Raw genomic sequence first — 25309 nt, 5'->3', positions numbered from 1 at the left:
CTTCAGTGCTATTTAGTCTTTTAACAAGAAACACATTCTCTTAACAGAAAACACCCATAGCTTTAATATTGCAGATAGATTGTAGCTTCCATCAATGTAATTGTCTGCATCACTTCCAATCCCCCATATATTTTTTTGTAAATATAAATATATATATATATATACATACATACATATCTTTAAAAATATATATATATTTCCTTTATTACCCTACCACACCGACCCCTAATTGGAGCAAACTAGTGAACAACAACGCTTAGGCCTGTATTTCCAGCTTATACATGCTATATACATTTTATGGCCACAGTCTATTTTACAATAGTTTTATTTTGTTTCTTTTTAAGTCTTGTCCTTCCTCCACCCTCAACCTCTCCCATACATGTATGATGTCCCTCCGGTTTGATTTCTATTTGCTATATCTTTCAAACAGTGCTCATTCAAAAAAGTTCTTAACCTATATACGTATTACGGGCACAGCATGTTTTATATGAGTTATCTTGTTGTTATTAGTCGTTATTAGTCCCAACCTTCACCTGTTAACACCATCCATATTGGATTTCTATTTGCCGTATATTTTTCAACTGTGCTGTGATGTTTCACAAAAGTTCTGAACCTTTCTATTCTCATTCTTTTTACAGATTGTAAATTGAAAATGTTATTTTTTGCTAAAATAATTATTATATTATTGATCGATTGACTATGACTTTTTAGATCGCCCAGTAGTGCTATCTGCAGGGTTAACTGCAGGTAAATATTGCAATTCTTCAGCCATTCCTGGACCTGTGACCAAAACAAAGCTACATGTGGACTGTACCAAAACAAAACAAATGAAGTTGTCCGACTTACTGTCGGTGCATCCAGTGCCTTGCGAAAGTATTCGGCCCCCTTGAACTTTGCGACCTTTTGCCACATTTCAGGCTTCAAACATAAAGATATAAAACTGTATTTTTTTGTGACGAATCAACAACAAGTGGGACACAATCATGAAGTGGAACATTTATTGGATATTTCAAACTTTTTTAACAAATCAAAAACTGAAAAATTGGGCGTGCAAAATTATTCAGCCCCCTTAAGTTAATACTTTGTAGCGCCACCTTTTGCTGCGATTACAGCTCTAAGTCGCTTGGGGTATGTCTATATAGTTTTGCACATCGAGAGACTGACATTTTTTTCCCATTCCTCCTTGCAAAACAGCTTGAGCTCAGTGATGTTGGATGGAGAGCATTTGTGAACAGCAGTTTTCAGTTCTTTCCACAGATTCTCGATTGGATTCAGGTCTGGACTTTGACTTGGCCATTCTAACACCTGGATATGTTTATTTTTGAACCATTCCATTGTAGATTTTGCTTTATGTTTTGGATCATTGTCTTGTTGGAAGACAAATCTCCGTCCCAGTCTCAGGTCTTTTGCAGACTCCATCAGGTTTTCTTCCAGAATGGTCCTGTATTTGGCTCCATCCATCTTCCCATCAATTTTAACCATCTTCCCTGTCCCTGCTGAAGAAAAGCAGGCCCAAACCATGATGCTGCCACCACCATGTTTGACAGTGGGGATGGTGTGTTCAGCTGTGTTGCTTTTACGCCAAACATAACGTTTTGCATTGTTGCCAAAAAGTTCAATTTTGGTTTCATCTGACCAGAGCACCTTCTTCCACATGTTTGGTGTGTCTCCCAGGTGTCTTGTGGCAAACTTTAAACAACACTTTTTATAGATATCTTTAAGAAATGGCTTTCTTCTTGCCACTCTTCCATAAAGGCCAGATTTGTGCAATATACGACTGATTGTTGTCCTATGGACAGAGTCTCCCACCTCAGCTGTAGATCTCTGCAGTTCATCCAGAGTGATCATGGGCCTCTTGGCTGCATCTCTGATCAGTCTTCTCCTTGTATGAGCTGAAAGTTTAGAGGGACGGCCAGGTCTTGGTAGATTTGCAGTGGTCTGATACTCCTTCCATTTCAATATTATCGCTTGCACAGTGCTCCTTGGGATGTTTAAAGCTTGGGAAATCTTTTTGTATCCAAATCCGGCTTTAAACTTCTTCACAACAGTATCTCGGACCTGCCTGGTGTGTTCCTTGTTCTTCATGATGCTCTCTGCGCTTTTAACGGACCTCTGAGACTATCACAGTGCAGGTGCATTTATACGGAGACTTGATTACACACAGGTGGATTGTATTTATCATCATTAGTCATTTAGGTCAACATTGGATCATTCAGAGATCCTCACTGAACTTCTGGAGAGAGTTTGCTGCACTGAAAGTAAAGGGGCTGAATAATTTTGCACGTCCAATTTTTCAGTTTTTGATTTGTTAAAAAAGTTTGAAATATCCAATAAATGTTGTTCCACTTCATGATTGTGTCCCACTTGTTGTTGATTCTTCACAAAAAAATACAGTTTTATATCTTTATGTTTGAATCCTGAAATGTGGCAAAAGGTCGCAAAGTTCAAGGGGGCCGAATACTTTCGCAAGGCACTGTATGTAGGCTACTTCCCACGACTTTCGTCTACAGTCGGCTACTTTCTCCTTACCACTCAAACGCGCCAGGGTCTTTCTCCCGCTTCTCAAGTACTGAGGTCCCGCAATTGTGTGGGAAGTACCTGGGCTAGTTGGTGCTTTCAAGACAACTGAGATCTCGAAAAAAACCGAGGTCAAATCATGACGTCAGAGATTTTCAGGCCGAAAAGTCAAAGCTCGAGAAAGATGCACAAGACTCAGACTCGTCCTCTGGCTTCAAAACATTAAGTACAACTCTAGTGGTAGTTAAACTGTAGATCTAGTATGTAGCTGTAGGCTATTCCATCTAGTCACAAACTTTAAAGGTCATGAACAGCGAAAATCAGGTTTTTCATGAAATTGGATGATATTTGGACGAAACCAGATTAAAGTATGATGATCAAAGTATGAAAAATAATGTTGCTTCTACATTTTTAAAGTTTGATCATAAAGTTACTGGTCCTCTCCATGTCAAACATTTGGATACATTTTTAAGAGTGAAGGGTGACATCACCCTAACTCTCATTTTAATACACCAATGGTAACATGATGATATTCTCTTACCTAATTTTAATAAGTACTGCCTTGAAACCTTGAAACATCGGAGAAGGTGTGTTTGCAAATAAATGGATGTAGGGTGTCGGCAAATATAATAAAACGTTTACACTTTTCATCTATGGCAAAGATACTGATATATTTCTTTCTAGGGGCTCCCAAGAGGCGTCACTGCAGTACCTTGTTCGAATCCAGGCTGCATCACATCCGGCCGTGAATGGGAGTCCCACAGGGCGGCACAATTGGCCCAGCGTCGTCCGAGTTTGGCCTGTGTAGACCGTCATTGTAAATAAGAATTTGTTCTTAACTGACTTGCCTAGTTAAATAAAATAAAAATGGGTCTGGCTAGCTAGGTCTTCAACCAGCAAGGACCAAACGGGAAAGGGGGTCGTTTATAACAATAATGCAGTTGGTATGTCAACACATCAGTCAGCACTTCTGTGAATCGCATCACAAGAGACATGCCAAATGGGAGATTTGCAATTTCAATGTTGTGTGAGTTGCTTTGTGTATTAATGCAACACTGCTCACTGCATCATTCACATAGGCGTTTCATAGGGTTGCCAGTCATCAATATAAGCCCACTCACCCACTCAGCCTGTTTTTAAAACGTTCTGGTAGTTAGCCACGGGAGAAAACGCACGTTTTCTTATATTTTTAGCATTTCTATCCCCCCACAATATTATAGGTGATATTTCAGTCACAAACGTCTATATACATGGGAATCCGAATGACTGATCAGGACCTTTAAACTCCTCCCAGTTGTTTCTTTTTTTTACGGAAACGGGCGGGGTGGTGCACAGGTACGGTGAAATCTCGAAGCTAGCTCTCGTCTGGCGGAGTTATTACTTTTTCAGTAAACAATTATGGCGGCCGCGGATCCCTGGTCCTCGAGTGACGGCGGGCCTGCAAGCAGAGGAGGGTTCCCGGATGGTGAGAACAGCAACGAGCGCGATGGCCCGGGAGGAAGCGGCGGAGAGACAGAACGCAAGCCAGATCGGGCCACATTCGAATGCAACATTTGTTTGGACACAGCAAGGGACGCTGTCATCAGTTTGTGCGGGCACTTGTTCTGGTACGAGGCGGGGATCCTTTTGATCAATCGTCGAGTAGGGAATGTTGTATGCTGCTAGCAGCTTGCTTACATACCTAGACATCTGGCATTGCCTTGTTTATCTTTTCTAACAAATTCCAGCTAGCCAGTTTCTCTACGATAACAAGCTGGTGGTTTGTTGGTTCACACCCATACGTCGATGACAAATGCATACACAAGGCTTATTTTTATATAGTTAAATGTTAGCTAGCTAGAAAGCAAGATGGCTAACTTGGAGGTCTAGTTAATAGCGAACGTTAATCATGAATGAGTGTTGTTGGTTGGCTGAGCTTCATACATTAGCCAACCCATCGAAATAAAGTGGATTTGACAATGGTGTATGGTCATCACCTCATACCTTTACAAAAATGTTCGCACATTTTATTAATATTAATTCAATGTACAGTTTGTTACATTTGATGTTTTTTTGTGTGACATGAAAGTAGAGTGGTTTATGTTTCTAGAACATTACCGCAATTGTGAATCGATTCACTTTTAGATGGAGTATTTAGCTGTTTTGGCTTCCAGAACTTATTCGCTTTTCTGAGGGCCTGTCTCTTTATCTTACGTTCCACTCCTTGCCATGGGCACATGACATGGAGTGGATTAGCTAAAGAGACTAGTACCCAGGCTACCAATTCGCCACTAAACAGAATATGTAAGGTCATTGGTCTATAAGGAGTAACGTTAGGCTTCTTTAGTCCATTATTGGAAGTTGCCTAGCCATCAGCATCTTGCCAAATTCATTCTTATGGAATTTGATTCATGTCCCATTCCAGCTTCACCTGTGCTCCAGCTACAGCAACATTGTATCAATCTGACGTTTGCAATGTAACAATGAATGCCTCTCTGGTACACACCTGGTTGCTGCATGGAACTCAAGTCAGTGTTTGAGTTTCTGCGTTGGGTATATTAATACCTATTAGACACTGCGCAATGGATAACTTTGGTGACTCACACTAAACAATCATTGATTTTTACTAAGCACGTGTCATCACTGGTTTAGATTTTCCCAATATTGCCACCTGAATCATGTATTACAAACGGCAGGCGTTGACCTTCAAGTTTCTGCAAAGTTGTTGGCTGCAGTTGAATTGTTTGTAATGTAAACATGCATGCATTGACTCATTCGTGTGGAGTTCAGTTACATCTCCTGGGTTAAGAGTGGGATTGGTGTCAGAGGCACTGTCACTATAGATGAGTAAGAATAGACTGTCTGACAGAAACTCTCTAGTCCAGATGATCAATGAGACTTGATGGAACACATATTACTGAACTGAAAAATATAACTAGATATTTTATGTATACTGAACAAAATATAAACGCAACAATTTCAATGATTTTACTGAGTTAGTTCATATAAGGAAATCAGTCGATTTAAGTAAATAAATTATGCTCTAATCTATGGATTTCAAATGACTGGGCAGGGGTGCAGCTGTGGGTGTTTCTGGGAGGACATAGGCCCACCAACTGGGGAGCCTAGCCCAGCCAATCAGAATGAGTTTTTCCCCACAAAAGGTTTTATTCCAGCCAGAAATACTCCTCAGTTTCACCAGCTGTCGGGTTGACTAGTCTCAGACGATCCTGCAGGTGAAGAAGCCGGAAGTGGCGGTCCTGGGCTGGCGTGGTTACACGTGGTCTGCGGTTGTGAGGCCGGTTGGACGTACTTCCAAATTCTTTAAAATAACGTAGGAGGCAATTTATGGTAGAGAAATTAACATTTGATTCTCTGACAACAACTCTGGTGGACAGTCTTACATGCCAATTGCACGCTCCCTCAACTTGAGACATCTGTGGCGTTGTGTGACATAACTGCACATTTTAGAGTGGCCTTTTATTTTCCCCAGCACAAGGTGCACATGTGTAATGATCATGCTTTTTAAAATCAGCTTCTTGATATGCCACACCTGTGCCATGTTACTGTACATGTACCATCCTTATCTTCCACAATGCATTAATCTGGCCAGCAGCGAGGCGAGACTGTGCTAACGAGCGATGATGACCAATGGAGCTAATTAACATTAGTGATGGGGAGCCCGGATGATTTTAATCACTCACATCGTTAAGGTCAGAACAGGGTAACCAGATGCGTCCTGTAGGTGGGGGGGCCTACTGGAAAATAAGGTGAATATGGATTCCAAAATCTAGCACACTAACTAGGCCTATGGGAGAGTTTGCAATTGCATACTCCTTGTGTCTTCTCTCCTCACCACCTTCTCAAAACCCATTGGAGAAGGTCAGAGGGGCGGGACCTCAGCTTTCTCATCCAATGGGTTTTGAGAAGGATGCGAGGAGTATGCAATTGAGAATCTCTGTGTATCAATTCAGACTCGATGAAGTAGGCCGCTAGGAGGTTGCTCCAAATGTCACCATGTTTCTAGGTGACGCCATTCATAATACCCACACTAATCTTTCTCCTTCTCTCTTTCACAGCTGGCCCTGCCTTCATCAAGTAAGTATGCCATTTTAAAGGTGTTGTCTTTAGTTTCACAGTGGTGGTAAATATTAGGCTACACTTTTTCTACTGGTTGAAACCAGCTCCCAGTCCGATGACATGACCTGAGACCACCTTGGTCAGTCAGTTGACTCAGTGCAGCTTAAAGTTCATCATGTTCTCAAGCTCCCATTCATTATACCAGTGTTTTATGTGAACCCCCTTTTTGTCTTTGCGGTGCTTTAGATTATAGCACTATCTGTAACGTACATTTCACCATGCATAGTATTGCATATCCTTCTCCTTTGAGAATCAATGTTTTTCGTTCATTAGTTACAGCGCTAACTCTGATAGAATAGTGTCAACACTACTTCAGTGCCTTGTGTTCCCAGCTGTTTGTATTTGACACTGTTTTGTGCTATATTGCACAACTCTCTTATATTACCGACACAGAAAGTGCATGGTATAATGTGGGGGTTTTTCTCCCCCAATTTAAAAAATAATAAATCATTCTACTACAGTATATTGACTCATCCTTCTACATAACACAGAACAGCACATACATCTACCCTGTGTGTGGCACGTTGCAGTAAGTCAGTGCAAGCCAATAGACTGACGGAATTGAACAGACTGTACGGTATGGCTTCTGTCTCACCTGTCATATGATCTCTCTTTCTCTCCCTCCTCGGTCTGTGTCAGTGGTTGGAGACGCGACCCAGCCAACAGCAGTGTCCTGTGTGTAAAGCAGGCATCAGCAGAGAGAAAGTCATCCCCCTCTACGGCAGAGGGAGCTCCAGCCAAGAGGACCCCAGGTACACTGTGTGTTTTTTGTCTGTGTCATTATTTGTGAATGTGTGACACTGAGAAACTGCATTGGTTAACTGGTGTTTCGTCCTCCAGGTTGAAAACCCCGCCTCGTCCTCCGGGACAGAGAACAGAGCCAGAGAGCAGAGGGGTGAGTCTTCCACTCCATCGCTTAGATTTTAATTGATGTTTAAAGGGATACTTCGGTATTTTAGCATTCTAGCAGATACTCAGACTTCCAGTCATTGCGCTGACGCTAGATAGCATTGGCTTTCAAAACTACCTCTAACGTCCTTCATACTGGACATAGAGACATAAAAATGGTATCCACGAGTTCATCGGACTCTGGGGAAATGGATACAGGGCCTCATTGCCAAAATCCCGAAGTATCCTTTTAACATGTTTATTACATGGTTATTTTCTGTGTTTACTCTATTTGTAATGAGAGACCACTATTCCTTTCTTTCCTCTTCTTGCAGCCCTTCCAGGGGTTCGGGGACAATGGCTTCCACATGTCCTTTGGGATCGGTGCTTTCCCTTTCGGCTTCTTCACCACAGTCTTCAACACCAATGACCCCTACCACAGAGCAGGTACAAACACACACAACCATCCATTTATTCCTTGATGCGATAGCTGTTGACTAGTCATTGCAATGTTATCACTGTTCCCCCAGACGCATATGCAGCCGATCACCAAGGCAACGGCAACAACTGGCAGGACTCTCTCTTCCTGTTCGTGGCCATATTCTTCTTCTTCTGGCTGCTGAGCGTGTAAGGGAGAGGGGGGGAAAGGAAAGGTGCTCACACTCATACACACGTCAAAACACCAGAAATGACCGACTTACTCAATAGTGGCTGAGTGTCTGTGGGTTTATGCTCTTCCTTTGTACTTGATTGATGGATTAAGGTCACTAATTAGGAAAAAAACTCCCCTCACCTGCTGTCTAGGTCTTTATTTAAAGGAAAAAACAAAAACGCGAAGACACCAGGCCTCCCATGAAATATATGACACCTCTGCTTTAGACTATAGATGGGTGGTGGTGGGATGACTGGCAGTTCACTCTTAGCAAGAGATATCTAGTTCAGGAAACACAAACCAGTCAAAGATTTGTGTATCCAAATGATTTACGAGACTCACTTGGATAGGGAGTGTACACAGACACCACTCTGGTGGTGGATGATACCCAAGCGTGAGGGTGAGTAAAACGAAGACACTATCGCCCTCTTTCTGTGGAATTTGTACATAAATGCGCACACACACGCACAGGGGTGGGGGCAGGCTGACTTTTTTTATGGATGGGACTGGTGGATAGTCAAAATGAAATGATTGGAATGATTTAATAGTAAATTAGGGGATGATCTAAGTAATTTTACTGCACCACAAAACCTATGTAATATGTGGTTAATGTAGAACTATTTAGACAAAATGGAATTACTTGTTTTTGCCCCTTGAAGGAATTTCAGGTTTAATTCCCCAAATATTAGAGCTTGTTTGAGTTTTAAGGGAGGGTGAGAATGGGATTTACCTGATAACATCAATGTTTTTCTTTAATCACTATAGCCACTTTTTTTCCAAGCCAAAGAATAACGTATCACCATCAAGTACAATTTGGGGAAAATGTATTTGGATATTCCTGTTTACAATTTAACCGATTAAATAATTTGTCCGTAGATTTACGAACCAAATGTATGAATATTCTTTAGACTAGTGTACAGATGGATACACTAACAACTTTATATATAATCTTAAACTGCCATTGCACTGTGAAGTCATATAGAGAAGACAGACCTAATAATGTGGATTAGAGCTACAGTGTATTCAGACCCCTTCACATTTTCCACAATTTGTTACAGCCTTGTTCTAAAATAGATTCAATTATTTTTCTCAATCTACAGTCGTGGCCAAAAGTTTTGAGAATGACAATTATTAATTTTCAAAGTTCGCTGCTTCAGTGTCTTTAGATATTTTTGTCAGATGTTACTATGAAATACTGAAGTATAATTACAAGCATTTAATAAGTGTCAAAGGCTTTTATTGACAATTATATGAAGTTGATGCAAAAAGTCTGGCATGCTGTCAATTAACTTCTGGGCCACATCCTGACTGATGGCAGCCCATTCTTGCATAATCAATGCTTGGAATTTGTCAGAATTTGTGGGGTTTTGTTTGTCCACCCGCCTCTTGATGATTGACCACAAGTTCTCAATGGGATTAAGGTCTAGGGAGTTTCCTGGCCATGGACCCAAAATATCTATGTTTTGTTACCCGAGCCACTTAGTTATCACTTTTGCATTATGACAAGGTGCTCCATCATGCTGGAAAATACATTGTTTGTCACTAAACTGTTCCTGGATGGTTGGGAGAAGTTGCTCTCGGAGGATGGGATGGTACCATTCTTTATTCATGGCTGTGTTCTTAGGCAAAATTGTGAGTGAGCCCACTCCCTTGGCTGAGAAGCAACCCCACACATGAATGGTCTCAGGATGTTTTACTGTTGGCATGACACAGGACAGATGGTAGCGCTCACCTTGTTTTCTCCGGACAAGCTTTTTTCAGGATGCCCCAAAAAAATCGGAAAGGGGATTCATCAGAGAAAATTACTTTACCCCAGTCCTCAGCAGTCCAATCCCTGTACCTTTTGCAGAATATCAGTCTGTCCCTGATGTTTTCCCTGGAGAGAATTGGCTTCTTTACTGCCCTTCTTGACACCAGGCCATCCTCCAAAAGTCTTCGCCTCACTGTGCGTGCAGATGCACTCACCTGCCTGGTGCCATTCCTTAGCAAGCTCTGCACTGGTGGTGCCCCAATCCCACAGCTGAATCAACTTTAGGAGACGGTCCTGGCGCTTGCTGGACTTTCTTGTGCGCCCTGAAGCCTTCTTCACAACAATTGAACCGCTCTCCTTGAAGTTCTTCATAATCCGATAAATGGTTGATTTAGGTGCAATCTTACTGGCAGCAATATCCTTGCCTGTGAAGCACTTTTTGTGCAAAGCAATGAGGACGGCACGTGTTTCCTTGCAGGTAACAATGATTGACAGAGGAAGAACAATGATTCCAAGCACCACCTTCCTTTTGAAGCTTCCAGTCTGTAATTTGAACTCAATCAGCATGACAGAGTGATCTCCAGCCTTGTCCTCGTCAACACTCACCTGTGTTAACGAGAGAATCACTGACATGATGTCAGCTGGTCCTTTTGTGGCAGGGCTGAAATGCAGGGGAAAAGTTTTGGGGATTCTGTTCATTTTCATGGCAAAGAGGGACTTTGCAATTAATTGCAATTCATCTGATCACTCTTCATAACATTCTGGAGTATATGCAAATTGCCATCATGCAGACTGTGAAAATTAATTTTGGCCACGACTGTACACACAATACCCCATAATGACAAAGCAAAGACATTTTAGAAATGTTTGCAAATTTATTAAAGAAAAAAAGTATTACATTTACATAAGTATTCAGACCCTTTACTCAGTACTTTGTTGAAGCACCATGGAATATTTGACACCTCTTGTGTTTTGTCCATCATATTAAAGGGATACTTCGAGTATGACGCTACACGCTTGGCATACCTGTATTTGGGGATTCTTCTCTGCAGATCCTCTCAAGATCCAGGTTGGATGGGGCGCATCGCTGCACAGCTATTTTCTGGTCTCCAGAATTGCTCAATCAGGCTCAAGTCAGGGCTCTGGCTGGGCCACTCAAGGACAAAGGACATTCAGAGACTTGTCCCAAAGCCAGTCCTGCATTGTCTTGGCTTTGTGCTTAGGGTTGTTGTCCTGTTGTAAGGTGATCCTTTGCCCCAGTCTGAGGTCCTGAAGCAGGTTTTCATCAAGGATCTCTGTACTTTTCACTGTTCATCTTTCCCTCGATCCTGACTAGTATCTCAGTCCCTGATGCTGAAAAATATTACCACAGCATGATGCTGCCACCACCATGCTTCACCGTAGGGATGGTGCAAGGTTTCCTCCAGACGTGTCGCTTGGCATTCAGGCCAAAGAGTTCAATCTTGGTTTCATCAGACCAGAGAATCTTGTTTCTCATGGTCGGTCTGAGGTGCCTTTTTGGCAAACTCCAAACGGGCTGTCCTGTGCCTTTTTCTGAGGAGTGGCTTCCGTCTGGCCACTCTACCATAAAGGCCTGATTGGTTGAGTGCTGCAGGGATGGGAGACCCTTCCAGAAGGACAACCATCTGCACAGAGGAACTCGGGAGCTCTGTCGGTGACCATCGGGTTCTTGGTCTCCTCCCTGACCAAGGCCCTTCTCTCCCGATTGCTTAGTTTGGCTGGGCGACAAGCTCTGGTGGTTCCAAACTTCTTCCATTTAAGAATGATGAAGGCCACTGTGTTCTTGAGGACCTTCAATGCTGCAGACATGTTTTGGTACCCTTCACCAGATCTGTGCCTCGACACAATCCTGTTTCGGCGCTCCACGGACAGTTCCTTCAACCTCCTGACTTTGTTTTTGCTCTGACATGTACTGTCAACTTTGGGACCTTTTTATATAGACAGATGTGTGCCTTTCCAAATCATGTCCAATCAATTGAATTTACCACAGGTGGACTCCAAGTATGATCAATGATTTGAGTCTCATAGCAAAGGGTTTGAATACAGTTGCCAAAATTTCTAAACCTGTTTTTGCTTTGTCATGGGTTATTGTGTGTAGATGAGGAAAATGTAATTTTTTATCAATTTTAGAATAAGGCTGTAACAAAATGTGGAAAAGGGGAAGGGGTCTGAATATTTTCCAAATACACTGTATAGTGGATATAATCACACGATTTAAGAGTTCTTTATCATATAGGTTAACAGACTAAAACTATTGTAAAGAGTCATGAGGATAGTGTATGGGAAGGCTGGAGTGGGCAGTATTGTATTGTGTACAGTTGTGCTTTGTGGAGAATTGGCCACATATGAGCAAATAGTCTGGGGACAGTTTTTGTAGCATTTAAATCTACAAAGCCAAATGAGCTGAACACACAGGATCATTCGCTCTGGATTAAGTGTTCTGAAACTGGCCTTGGGGGTTTTGTTGCTGGGCACAGTGCTGCACAGGAAAAGATGACAGCAGGGTCAGGTTCATTAAAAAAAAACATTTTGCAACGTGTTTTTTGAACAAATTCAGACTGTTTCCGCTTTGTGCCTACTGAACACGGCCCAGGTGCAGAAGTCAATACAGTGTTTGCCAGAGCCTTTTTGACTCAAGTCAGAATGAGTATTTGTCATTATCTGCAGCCAAGAAAATAACATGCGGTGAGAAACATGAACTGTTCCCAATGTGACATGGACTATTATCATATTTCTATTGCAATGAGTGTTTCTCTTGATTGTGTATGTATCGGTCTCGGTTTGTATATATGAATATTGTAAATGCTGTTTTTTCCTTTTTCTGAACGACTAGCCCTGGGATTGAGACAAACGTGAGAGACCTAGGGTTTAACCAGGCATCCTGACATGTGGCGGAGTCCCCCTCTTCCACTAGTGAAAGACAAGTTACTCTTTTGTACTTGTACAACGCTCACTGAATGGTACAATCTATTGCATATGATGCACATATGAGCCAGCCAAAGGCAAGTGAGCAGTGTATGAAAAGGAAACTAACTCCCATTTCACCCTACCCATGTAATTATGATAAACTCCTGTGAAGTATATGAAATGGGCTCAAGATCAAGTGTCCAAGAACTCTGTAGCACCTTACTAAACAACACCAGCCATGCAAGGGGTTGAGGAAAGGAAGGGCACAAAAGGGGTAGATTGGGGGGGGGGGGGGTACAGGTTGTAATTTCTTGCATATCACTGTCTGATCAAGCTAAGCATTTGTATTAGGAGTTTATTTTTGTCCAAAAAAACTGAAATTACATTTGTATTGAGTCTTGTGCAAGACATTGTGCAAAACCAAATGGTCACAGCAGGAAAACAATTTCCAAAGCTCTGTCTGAATAAATAGTTGTTTAATACATTTAATGTGGCCGGTGTTGTCTGTTTATGAAATGTCCAAATATGCTGAATTGTGAAAGGCAATGGGTGAGGTAGAGATGGGATTCATTCAACCACAGAGAGAGAACACACTAGATCCATGTCAAGAATAAAATAATTACTCAGCTTCATTGTAACCTAAATTAGCTGGATCAGGTGTATCCCATCTAGTAATATGATTGCAGTCGAGATGATCATATGATTAACAGAACTGGTTGCACAGGTTGTTTACCCCCAAACTGTTCTAGTAGCATTACAGCAATGTAATGCTACTAGAATTTAGCTCAACAGTAGAGGCACTTGCTCTTGTACTGGACTGTTGAATGATCACGTGATTAGTCTCTCCTTTAGTAGATCACATGATAAACACATGACTGCTGACTCCCACATGCATTCCCTCTGGGTCTCAGGAGACAAGAGGTTGAGGAATGTAGTGAGATTATGACATATTGGGTAGTACAGTATGTGAGGTAAATGAACATTGATACTTGACAACTGAAAGTACTCTAGTTGTGTTGAGTGCGTGCAGCCAAATGGATGGATGTGCTCACTCGACTGAATTTAATTTGTTCCAGGGTCCATACTTAATATCAATAGAAATAAGGGACCAGACGTAATATAGTAAACTTACATCCGGGACACTTAAATTAGTATGATATATTACATAAGACAGAAGGTTACTTAAGGCAAAAACAAAAATAGGGTGGGTGGGCGTATAACGTGAACGTCTAGCAAACCAAAGGTTGCGTGTTCGAATCTCACGTTGAGACACCTCATACCTGACTTGCTATTAGTTCTGCTAAAGAGAGCTGTGTCTTCAGCTCCCATGTACAAGGGGCTGCAGCCTGCAAGTGTCTCAGAACATTTCAGAAGGTCACATGCACCACTGATTCAAGCTGATGTGTGAAATAAACCAGAGGTATATTCCTGTAGAGCAAGGCAATATACAGGAGTGATGTCAGCATGGGAAAACATTTTTTTAATAAAGTTAGATAACATTTTTTTTTTTTTAATATCTACAATATAACATAACATCTAAAAAAAATAGAGACCTTAAACAATATACAGAATACTGAGGATCATAAAAAAAAGTATTTAAAACAGTTATGGTGGCGATTTCTGTATCTAATAAATAATTTGCTCACTTGAGAAAGGTATATATTTTTTAAACAAATAAGCACTGGGAGATAATAAACATTTGGTTTTGGTTAGAGTAATAAAAAGCTCTAGTTTTGGTAAATTAAAATTGTTAGAAGTAGCTGGAATTTAAGAAAATATCTAATCACACTTATAAGCGTGGACACATGTTATCTCAAGTTGAAAGTGCAAAAAAGTGATCCATTATGGGTCAACTGACATGTCAGAAGGGGGGAAACAGAAGGAGAGAAGGCTGAAAGATCTGAAAGGAAAAACATGTCATATTTATAGGATGTTTCTAGGATATTGAAAGTAACTGTGGTTCTAATTCGTCTAAAGGCACTACTTCATCAATCCTTTCCTTTGCCATTTTTAGGTCTCCTGTTCTTTTTATTGAGGATTTTCATCAGGTTCTTGGACATGTAATATGGCTTCTGCATCGTTCCATCATGTCGCTCCAAGTCCTCCACTGTGAGAAAGGGAGAGAAAAATCAACAGGCATGTTGGGGAAAAAAGTGTTGTGCAATGAAGCAAGATATGTAACAATGTAATGCATGAGTGTTCAGTATTTGATACAGTAATATTTGTTGCTGGAGGTGCTCTACTCACAGAAGCAGAGGAAAAGTGTGTCCACACACATGCTGTACACACTGAAGAATCCATGAGCAATGAGGTATGCTCCCACCACAACCACCTGTTACCACAAAGACATACACACCACTGTCAATTTCTTTCTCTAACACACATTTAATTACCTGTATATATGACTGTCACTTACAATAATGGGCATCCAGTAATAGTTGAGCATTTCAGTACGGAAATTGCTGCCCGGTAGTCTTATTCTGCCAGAAAAGAAAAAGAAGGCCAGGACACCTGAGAAGAGAAGAGTAGAGGAGGATTGGTTAAAGATTAGATTAATTTGGACCGGTTATTCAATCACACTTCTGGCCTGTAAAATGCACCAAAGGAGCTCCCATTCATTCAGAACTACCACCAATGATAACACAATAATTATGTTGTCCTCTTACCTACTCCTCCCACCACTAGCATCTTCCCAAAGAACAGCAGCAGGTCCGTCACTTTATCTAGCACCACCACCCTGAGTGGAGATGCACAGTCAGGAAAACACGTCCCCACCACTCAGCTTTGGTTCCACAGCAGTCAATCAAATCCATGCAAAATTTTCTTATTTAAGAGGGAAAAAACATGTCTACACCTTCCCACAGGCATACCAACCATTACTAGAGCACATACTGTACCTGACAATGTTCCTCATTAGAAGCATGAATGCGTTTTTAGCGGAGACACAGAAGTTTTTTCCATATACGGCAATCTGTGGGAAAAAAAGAGTGTGTATTAGAGACTGACTGACAGGGACTTTGAGTTAACAGGTATTAGTGATGATGTTATGGTGACGTAGTGGAGACTGACCATGATGTAGGCGTTTCGATTGAGGAACTTTATGAACTTCTCCAAACACCAGAAGCAACACTTTAGACAGCACATGAGGAACCGAGAACAGGGGTTTTGAGCCGCTAGAGAGAAAGAGACACATACATACATAATAGATTGATTACATGTTTGCATCGGATAATAATAACAGTTTAAGGAAAGTCCAATGCGGCCTCCAGCCTTACCTCTGGTCTTGTGGTCCAGGTACTCCAGGATGATCCGGATTATCTGGATGAGGGTGAGGATCAGAGCACCAAATGCCAGGGAGCCAACATGGTATCTAAGAGACACAAGAAAGAAACAGACATAGGGGGAGAGATTGAGTTAATTGAATGGAAAGCTAACAAAATACAACATTTGATTCTGGCTCAGATTACAGAGTGTACAAAATATAAGGAACACCTGTTCTTTCCATGACAGACTGACCAGGTGAATCCAGGTAAAAGCTATGATCCCTTATTGATGTCACTTGTTAAATCCACTTCAATCAGTGTAGATGAAGTGGAGGAGACAGGTTAAATAAGCATTTGTAAGCCTTGAAACATGGATTGTGTACGTCCGCCGTTCAGAGTGTGAATGTGGAAGACAAAATATTTAAATGCCTTTGAACGCGGTATGGTAGTAGGTGCCAGGCACACCGGTTTGGGTGTGTCAAAAAGTGGTTAGACCGTTGGGCCAGTAACCGAAAGGTTGCTGGATCGAATCCCCGAGCTGACAAGGTAAAAATCTGTCGTTCTGCCCCTGAACAAGGCAGTTAAACCCATTGTTCCCCAGTAGGCCATCATTGTAAATAACAATTTGTTCTTAACTGACTTGCCTAGTTAAATAAAGGTTAAATAAAAAGAACTGCAACGATCAACAGTTTCCCGTGTGTATAAAAAATGGTCCACCACCCAAAAGGACATCCAGCCAACTTGGAGCATTGGAGTTAACATGGGCCAGCATCCCTGTGGAACACTTTGACAGGTTGTAGAGTCCATGCACTGACAAAGTGAGGCTGTTCTGAGGTCAAAAGGGGGTGCAACTCAATATTATGAAGGTGTTTCTAATGTTTGTACACTCAAGTATATGGTCTGTGGACCCTCTAGTGGCCAGGCAAGGAAAGGCACCACCACACCCCTACTGTTGAAGCGTTTGTCTACTCCCTTACCGTATTGTGCGGATGAAGGCCTGGGACAGCGGGAAGGTGGGGATGTCCGAGGGCTTGTTTAAGGCCCAGTAGTAGGAGGCGAAGGCCCCGGCCAGGCTGCACTGGCCCATGGCGATGACAAAGTTGACGCACCACAGGAAGGCCACCACGTTGTAGATCTGCAGGTTGAACAGGTTTCTCTGCAGCAGGCCCTCGTTGTTGTACTTGATGAAGATGCAGCGTGCCGATCGGCACCACGAGTAGTCTGTAGAGTTGTAGAATGTCTGAGGGAAAGATAAGGGGGAGAGATGAAAAAGGAAGGGATGAGATATGAATGGAGAGATGGAAAGGGGTCAAACTGTTTTTTTCCCCTTTTAAGTAGACGGCTGAACTAAGTAGACACATTTTCTGTGTATTTCTGAGTTGGGCTTTCTGCATGTATCTCTATGGGGTCAAAGTTAATCAGGGACACTTACCTGTGGGTCACAGGTCTCATTGCCACTGATTTGACCACAGTTATCCTGAGTAGAGTTGAGAGCCACCACTTTGTACACTGGAATACCTGAAGTGGCCAGATACCTAAACAACCTCTGTCAAGTGGGTTAACTATACTGTGGAGTTTGTAGATGTGGAAAACAGATACAAAACAGACCTTTTGTCATAAAACTATAATAGGCAGTGTAAATACCCACAAATATTTAAATGACTGTGAGAGGATACAGAGCAGTGATGCCCCAATAGGCCACACACACCACCAGGAGAACAAAGGTGATGAGAGGGTAGAACAGCGTAGACATCATGTGACTGACAGCCCTGTGAAAGAGAGCGACATAGTTACAGGACGTGTGCTGAAAAGTTAGGTTGTATCGCAATATTGGTAGAATATTTGTCACAATACATGGTTGTGTGTGTGTAAGTATGGGCCAGTATGTGTAATCCTGGCTCATATATCTAACATGACTCACTTGCTGGACTCCTGGATGAGAGCGATGGCGATGAGGATTCTGGTCCGCAGAAAGATCAAGGTCAGGAGAAGAATGCACTCTACCACAGACAGGATTATCACTGAGCGATAAAGAGAAAGATGTAGGGTGGAAGTAGATAGGTCAACAATGGTACAAAGTTGTCATCAGAAAAGAATGTCTGTCAGTCTGTGTACAGAAGAAAACAGAGACATAAAATGAGCATGTGTAATATCAGACTCACAGAAGGCCAGCCAGGTCTCCTTGACCTGAAGGTAGACCTTGAAGTCGGTGGTGAAGCCTATGTCAGTGATGGAGACAGCAGACTTTCTGTAGTTGTCGTACTCCCACCAGCAGTGATATATGCCTACAGATAGTCAGGCAGAGTGCGAGGGAGAAAAAAAAAATGCTTTAACCACCCTGAAAAGTCCATGTTCTTAAACCAATGTGAACTACATACACTATATATACAAAAAGTATGATGACACAGCTTCAAATTAGTGGATTCAGTTTTTCAGCCCCATTCATTGCTGACAGGTGTATAAAATTGAGCACACAGCCATGCAGTCTCCATAGACAAACATTGGCAATAGAATGGCCTTTCAAGGACCAACAACGGCTCAGCCGCGAAGTGGTAGTCCACACAAGCTCACAGAACGAGACCGCCGCGTGCTGAAGTGCATAGCACGCAAAAATCGTCTGTCCTCGGTTGTAACACTCACTACCGAGTTCCAAACTGCCTCTGGAAGCAACATCAGCACAAGAACTGTTTGTCGGGAGATTTATGAAATGGGTTTCCACAGCCGAGCAGCCGCACACAAGCCTAAGATCACCATGTGCAATGCCAAGCGTAGGCTGGAGTGGTGTAAAGCTCGCCGCCATTGGACTCTGGAGTGATAGATCACACTATACCATCTGGCAGCCCAACGGACGAATCTGGGTTTGGCAGATGCCTGGAGAACGCTACCTGCCCCAATACATAGTGCCAACTGTAAAGTTTAGTGGAGGAGGAATAATAGTCTGGGTCTGTTATTCATTGTTCCGGCTAGGCCCCTTAGTTCCAGGGAAGGGAAATCTTAACGCTAGAGCATTCAATGACATTCTAGTCAATTCTGTTCTTCCAACTTTGTGGCAACAGTTTGGGGAACGTCTTTTCCTATTTCAGCATGACAATGCCCCCGTGCACAAAGCAAGGTCCATACAGAAATGGTTTGTCGAGATCGGTGTGGAAGAACTTGACTGGCCTGTACAGAGCCATGACCTCAACCCTAACGAACACCTTTGGGATGAATCGGAACGCCGACTGCGAGCCAGGCCTAAGTGCCCGACCTCACTAATGCTGTTGTGGCTGAATGGAAGTAAGTCCCTGCATTAATGTTCCAACTTCTAGTGGAAAGCCTTCCCAGAAGAGGGGAGGCTGTTTTGGCAGCAAAGGGGGGGGGACCAACTCCACATTAATGCCCATGATTTTGGAATGAGATTTTCAAAGAGCAGGTGTCCACATACTTTTGGTCATGTGTGTTTAGACCTACTAGAGAGAGTACACGGCATACATGCTAGTAGACACATTATTACCACACCTGTTATTATCAATGGACTTACCATAGGCACCTACTGCCAACACTCCAAATATAAGGACCCAGACCATAACAGGGGCAATAAACCGCAACAGAAGGAGGAACAGAAAACTGACCACCATGGCTATGACCAGTGCACTGACGGAGGAGAGGAGAGAGGAACCCAGCAGGGTAAGAGAGTGGATTGGAAGAGCGGAGAGAGAAAAGTTAAAAGGAGGTGGAGGAGAACAAAAATTTGAAAGAAGAGACATTTCTGGTCATTATTAAAATATAAGGCCGATGTCACAGATTAAGGATTATTACATAATTGACTTGTAAATATGTATCAAGCCACCGGATATACATGTCAAAGCCATGTATATAAAGATATGGGTCTGATACAGGTGAAACACATACTTTGACACCTACAGGTTTGTCCCGTTTTATAAGCACTTAAGCATTAGGGCTGTGACGATACCAGTATCGCAATGTTTTTTTCTTGGCAAAAATGAAAACACGAAGCAGACCAAGCTCGTCGGTCCTTTAAAAACCGTCTGTATGTAAAATATTGTTTGCTGTAGCTTGAAAAATATATCAAATGTGACTAGATGACAACATGATGTTTGTTTCCAACAATAGGGCAGTTTCCTAAAGTGAAATCCGCTTCGTGTTTTGTTTCCTTGCAGTAATACTGGTATCGTCCCAGCCCTAATAAGCATTTCATTTCTTATCAATGTTTGCTGCAGAAAGAAGCTCTCTCATATTTAATAAGTTAAATAAATTAAGTGTAACATGAAAGATAGAGCGACCATGCAAACTTCTCTGGTTTCTCCTGATCTAATACCACAGCACACTGGAAATTGTGCATTGACAAGTAACTGGCAGTAGGGGGTGGTCTGATGAGAGGTGAAAATGAACTCACGCTATGATCCACTGCCATGACGACGCAAAGTCCTCAAAGATTCTCACTCCAATCTCCTTGGCATTGAAGCCGTTTACTATGTCACTACAAGACACACAGGGAAAAGACATGTTAATGCTAGTAATTACTGACAATGTCTTTGAAACAAAACAGCAGAGTACTACAGGATAAATTAAGATAAAAGCAGAGACGATTTAGAAATAGAGAAGGAGATAAAAAGAAACAAAGAAAGAAATGTGAAGCTTGTTTTGTAATAGTACATTCCTGAATTGGTGGCATTTACAGAGCTCTATGGAAAGAGAGGGTAACATTATAAGCTTTCTTTGACTCCTGGTATTCAGTAGCAGTAAGTGTATTGATTACTACAGCACGTTGAGGGATAATTTGGGAGGTTGTACAACAGCCCACTGACAGTATTTTATACACAAACAACCCAAGGAACTAACTATTACACCTGTTTATGTGTCAAAGGATGAACATAAAAGTCTAAGCCTAGTTATCTAGTTGTCTTATTCCTAGTTTATTACATTTAAAATGACCACTCAGGTCTGGACATACCCGTAATTACAAAGCACAAACAGGTTTTTTGAATTTTTTACTCATTTATATCTACAAAACTGAAATATCACATTTACATAAGTATTCAGACCCTTTACTCAGTACTTTGTTGAGTACTTGTCCCGAAGCCACTCCTGCATTGTCTTGGCTGTGTGCTTTGGGTTGTTGTTATGTTGGAAGCTGAACCTTTGCCCCAGTCTGAGGTCGTGAGCGCTCTGGAGCAGGTTTTCATCAAGGATATCTCTGTACTTTGCTCCGTTCATCTTTACCTCGATCCTGACTAGTCTCCCTGCCACTGAAAAACATCCCCACAGCATGATGTTGCCACCACCATGCTTCACCGTAGGGATGGTGCCAGGTTTCCTCTAGATGTGACGCTTGGCATTCAGGCTATAAAGTTCAATCTTGGTTACATCAGACAAGAGAATCTTGTTTCTCATGGTCTGAGAGTCTTTAGGTGCCTTTTGGAAAACTCCAAGCGGGCAGTCATGTGCCTTTTACTGAGGAGTGGATTCCGTCTGGCCACTCTACCATAAAGGCCTGATTGGTAGAGTGCTGCAGAGATGGTTGTAATTCTGGAAGGTTCTCCCATCTCCACAGAGGAACTCTGGAGCTCTTTCAGAGTGACCATCGGGCTCTTGGTCACCTCCCTGACCAAGGCCCTTCTCCCCCGATTGCTCAGTTTGCCAGGGCGGCCAGCTTCAGGAAGAGTCTTGGTGGTTCCTAACTTCTCATACTTAAGAATGATCGAGGCAACTGTGTTATTGAGGACCTTCAATGCTGCAGACATTTTTTAGTACCCATCCCCAGATCTTTGCCTCGACACAATCCTGTCTCGGAGTTCTACAGAAAATTCCTTCAACCTCATGGCTTGGTTTTTGCTCTGACATGCACAGTCAACTGTGGAACCTTATATTGACAGTTGTGTGCGCCTTTCCAAATCATGTTCAATAAATTTAATTTACCACAGGTGGACTCCAATCAAGTTATAGAAACATGATCAATGGAAATAGGATGCACCTGAGCTAAGTTTCTTTAAGTGCAGTAAATAAGGTATCTGTTCTGTATTTTTTTATAAATTTGGAAAACATTATAACAAACTTTTCGCTTTGCCATTATGGGGTTTTGTGTGTAGGTTGCTGAGAATGTTGTTTTTTAATCCATTTTCGATTACGGCTGTAACATAATATGTGGAAAAAGTAAAATGGTCTGAAGACTTTCTGAAGGCACTGTATATACAGTACCAGTCAAAAGTTTGAACACACCTTCTCAAGGGTTTTTCTTTATTTAGACTATTTTCTACATTGTAGAATAATACAACAGACATCAAAACTATGAAATACTACATTGTATCAAGTAGTAACCAAAAAAAAAGTGTTAAATCCAAATATATTTAACATTTGAGATTCTTCAAAGTAGCCACCCTTTGCCTTGACAGCTTTGCATTCTCTCAACCAGCCTCATGAGGTAGTCACCTGGAATGCATTTCAATTAACAGGTGTGCCTTGTTAATTTGTGGAATTTCTTTCCTTCTTAATGCATTAATGCATTTGAGGCAATCAGTTGTGTTGTGACAAGGTAGGGGTGGTATACAGAAGATAGCCCTATTTGGTAGAAGACCAAGTCCAAATTATGGCAAGAACAGCTCAAATAAGCAAAGAGAAATGACAGTCCACCGTTACCTTAAGACATGAAGATCAGTCAATCTGGAAAATTTCAAGAACTTTGAACGTTTCTTCAAGTGCAGTCACAACAGCTGGTCCACAAAATCTAAGTCTCTAGATTTTGCTCGCCTGAAGTAGAGTATATTATGATAAATTGCAGGCCACACTACTTGCCTAGAGAATTCTCAGCTATACTTTTCGTGGCTGTTTATTTACCACCACAGACAGATGCCGGCACTAAGACCACACTCAGCCAGATGGATATGGAAATAAGCAAACAGGAAACCACTCACCCAGAGGCGGCGCTCCTTAAGGCCTAGTAGCCAGAGACGAATTCAGGGAAACTTAAATCAGTTCTACCAAATCTCTATCAACATGTTAAATGTGCAACCAGAGGGAAAAAAAATTATAGATCACCTGTACTCCACACACAGAGATGCGTACGGAGCTCTCCGTCGCCCTCCATTTGGTAAATCCGACCACAACTCTATCCTCCTGATTCCTGCTTACAAGCCTAAATTAAAGCAGGAAGCACCAGTGGTCTATAAAAAAATTGGTCAGATGAAGCAGATGCTAAACTACAGGACTGTTTTGCTATCACAGACTGGAACATGTTCCGTGATTCTTCCGATGACATAGAGGAATACACCACATCAGTCACTGGCTTTATCAATAAGTGCATCAAGGACATCGTCCCCACAGTGACTGTATGTACATACCCCAACCAGAAGCCATTGATTACAGGCAACATTCCTCCTGAGCTAAAGGGTAGAGCTGCCGCTTTCAAGGTGCGGGACTCTAACCCGGAAGCTTACAAGAAATCCTGCTACGCCCTGCGACGAACCATCAAACAGGCAAAGCGTCAATACAGGTCTAAGATTGAGTCATACTACACCGGCTCCGACGCTCGTCGGATGTGGCAGGGCTTACAAACTACGAAGGGAAGAACAGCCGCGAGCTGCCCAGTGACATGAGCCTACTGAACGAGCTAAATCACTTCCATGCTCGCTTCGAGGCAAGCAACACTGAGGCATGCATGAGAGCATCAGCTGTTCTGGACGACTGTGATCACGCTCTCCGTAGCCGACGTGAGTAAGACCTTTAAACAGGTCAGCATTCACAAGGCTACGGAGCCAGATGGATTACCAGAACGTGTGCTCCGGGCATGTGCTGACCAACTGGCAGGTGTCTTCACTGACATTTCAACATGTCCCTGATTGAGTCTGTAATACCAACATGCTTCAAGCAGACCACCATAGTCCCTGTGCCCAAGAACACTAAGGCAACCTGCCTAAATGACTACAGACCCGTGGCACTCACGTCCGTAGTCATGAAGTGCTTTGAAAGGCTGGTAATGGCTCACATCAACACCATTATCCCAGAAACCCTAGACACACTCCAATTTGCATACCGCCCAAACAGATCTCTATTGCACTCCACACGGTCCTTTCGCACCTAAACAAAAGGAACACCTATGTGAGAATGTTATTCATTGACTACAGCTCAGCGTTCAAAACCATAGTACCCTCAAAGCTCATCACTAAGCTAAGGAACCTGGGACTAAACACCTCCATCTGCAACTGGATCCTGGACTTCCTGACGGGCCGCCCCCAGGTGGTGAGGGTAGGTAGCAACACATCTGCCATGCTGATCCTCAACACTGAAGCTCCCCAGGGGTGCGTGCTCAGTCCCCTCCTGTACTCCCTGTTCACCCACGACTGCATGTTCAGGCATGACTCCAACACCATCATTAAGTTTGCTGACGACAACAGTGGTAGGCCTGATCAACGATAAGACAGCCTGTAGGGAGGAGATCAGAGACCTGGCCGGGTGGTGCCAGAATAACAACCTATCCCTCAACGTAACCAAGACTAAGGAGATGATTGCGGACTACAGGAAAAGGAGCACCGAGCACGTCCCCATTCTCATCGACTGGGCTGTAGTGGAACAGGTTGAGAGCTTCAAATTACTTGGTGTCCACATCAACAAACTAGAATGCTCCAAACACACCAAGACAGACGTGAAGAGGGCACGACAAAGCCTATTCCCCCTCAGGAAACTAAAAAGATTTGTCATCACTGCCTGGTACGGCAATTGCTCGGCCTCCGACCGCAAGGCACTTCAGAGGGCAGTGTGTACGGCCCAGTACATCACTGGGGCTAAGCTGCCTGCCATCCAGGACCTCCACACCAGGCGGTGTCAGAGGAAGGCCCTGAAAATTGTCATAGACCCCAGCAATAGACTGTTCTCTCTACTACCGCATGGCAAGCAGTACTGGAGTGCCAAGTCTAGGACAAAAAGGCTTCTCAACAGTTTTTACCCCCAAGCCATAAGACTCCTGAACAGGTAACCAAATGGTTACCCGGACTATTTGCATTGTGTGCCCCCCCCAACCCCTCTCTTACGCTGCTGCCACTCTGTTTATCGTATATGCATAGTCACTTTAACTACACATTCATGTACATACTACCTCAATTGGCCCGACCAACCAGTAGTGCTCCCGCACATTGGCTAACTGGGCTATCTGCATTGTGTCCCACCACCCGCCAACCCTTCTTTTTTACCTTACTGCTA

General features: G+C 42.7%; 2 protein-coding genes across 2 annotated transcripts in view; one reads left to right on the top strand and one right to left on the bottom strand.

Annotated features, from left to right (window-relative positions):
- The first annotated feature begins 3649 nt into the window (after window positions 1–3649).
- Window positions 3650–13338, top strand: LOC139373385 (E3 ubiquitin-protein ligase RNF5-like). The gene is made up of 6 exons (XM_071113831.1): window positions 3650–4124; window positions 6576–6594; window positions 7276–7388; window positions 7477–7531; window positions 7860–7971; window positions 8055–13338. Exons 1-6 carry the CDS (start codon window positions 3916–3918, stop codon window positions 8153–8155), a joined length of 609 nt encoding a protein of 202 aa, XP_070969932.1. The 5' UTR covers window positions 3650–3915; the 3' UTR covers window positions 8156–13338.
- A 1082-nt stretch (window positions 13339–14420) lies between these two features.
- The window catches only part of LOC139372588 (choline transporter-like protein 4), a 38996-nt gene continuing 28107 nt past the window's right edge, over window positions 14421–25309 (bottom strand). Inside the window, exons 9-22 of the mRNA XM_071112331.1 lie at window positions 20514–20597; window positions 19638–19750; window positions 18280–18402; window positions 18039–18138; window positions 17794–17886; window positions 17550–17652; window positions 17095–17357; window positions 16130–16224; window positions 15924–16027; window positions 15752–15825; window positions 15521–15591; window positions 15271–15365; window positions 15102–15186; window positions 14421–14961 (exon numbers count right to left, since the gene is read on the bottom strand). Coding sequence (XP_070968432.1) covers window positions 14843–14961; window positions 15102–15186; window positions 15271–15365; window positions 15521–15591; window positions 15752–15825; window positions 15924–16027; window positions 16130–16224; window positions 17095–17357; window positions 17550–17652; window positions 17794–17886; window positions 18039–18138; window positions 18280–18402; window positions 19638–19750; window positions 20514–20597 — 1522 coding nt within the window. The 3' untranslated portion in view covers window positions 14421–14842. The remainder of the gene's footprint in view (window positions 14962–15101; window positions 15187–15270; window positions 15366–15520; window positions 15592–15751; window positions 15826–15923; window positions 16028–16129; window positions 16225–17094; window positions 17358–17549; window positions 17653–17793; window positions 17887–18038; window positions 18139–18279; window positions 18403–19637; window positions 19751–20513; window positions 20598–25309) is intronic.

The sequence above is a fragment of the Oncorhynchus clarkii genome, chromosome 18, assembly GCF_045791955.1.
Source record: "Oncorhynchus clarkii lewisi isolate Uvic-CL-2024 chromosome 18, UVic_Ocla_1.0, whole genome shotgun sequence".
NCBI classification, from domain to species: domain Eukaryota; kingdom Metazoa; phylum Chordata; class Actinopteri; order Salmoniformes; family Salmonidae; genus Oncorhynchus; species Oncorhynchus clarkii.
This window is presented reverse-complemented; position numbering and strand designations above follow the sequence as displayed.

Excerpts from the sequence above, each read along its gene's own strand:
- LOC139373385 (XM_071113831.1), top strand. The coding sequence starts at position 3,916 with ATGGCGGCCGCGGATCCCTGGTCCTCGAGTGACGGCGGGCCTGCAAGC. Across the intron at positions 7,389-7,476 it reads TCCAGCCAAGAGGACCCCAG|GTTGAAAACCCCGCCTCGTC; the intron begins GTACACTGTGTG and ends TTCGTCCTCCAG. Across the intron at positions 7,532-7,859 it reads CAGAGCCAGAGAGCAGAGGG|CCCTTCCAGGGGTTCGGGGA; the intron begins GTGAGTCTTCCA and ends CTCTTCTTGCAG.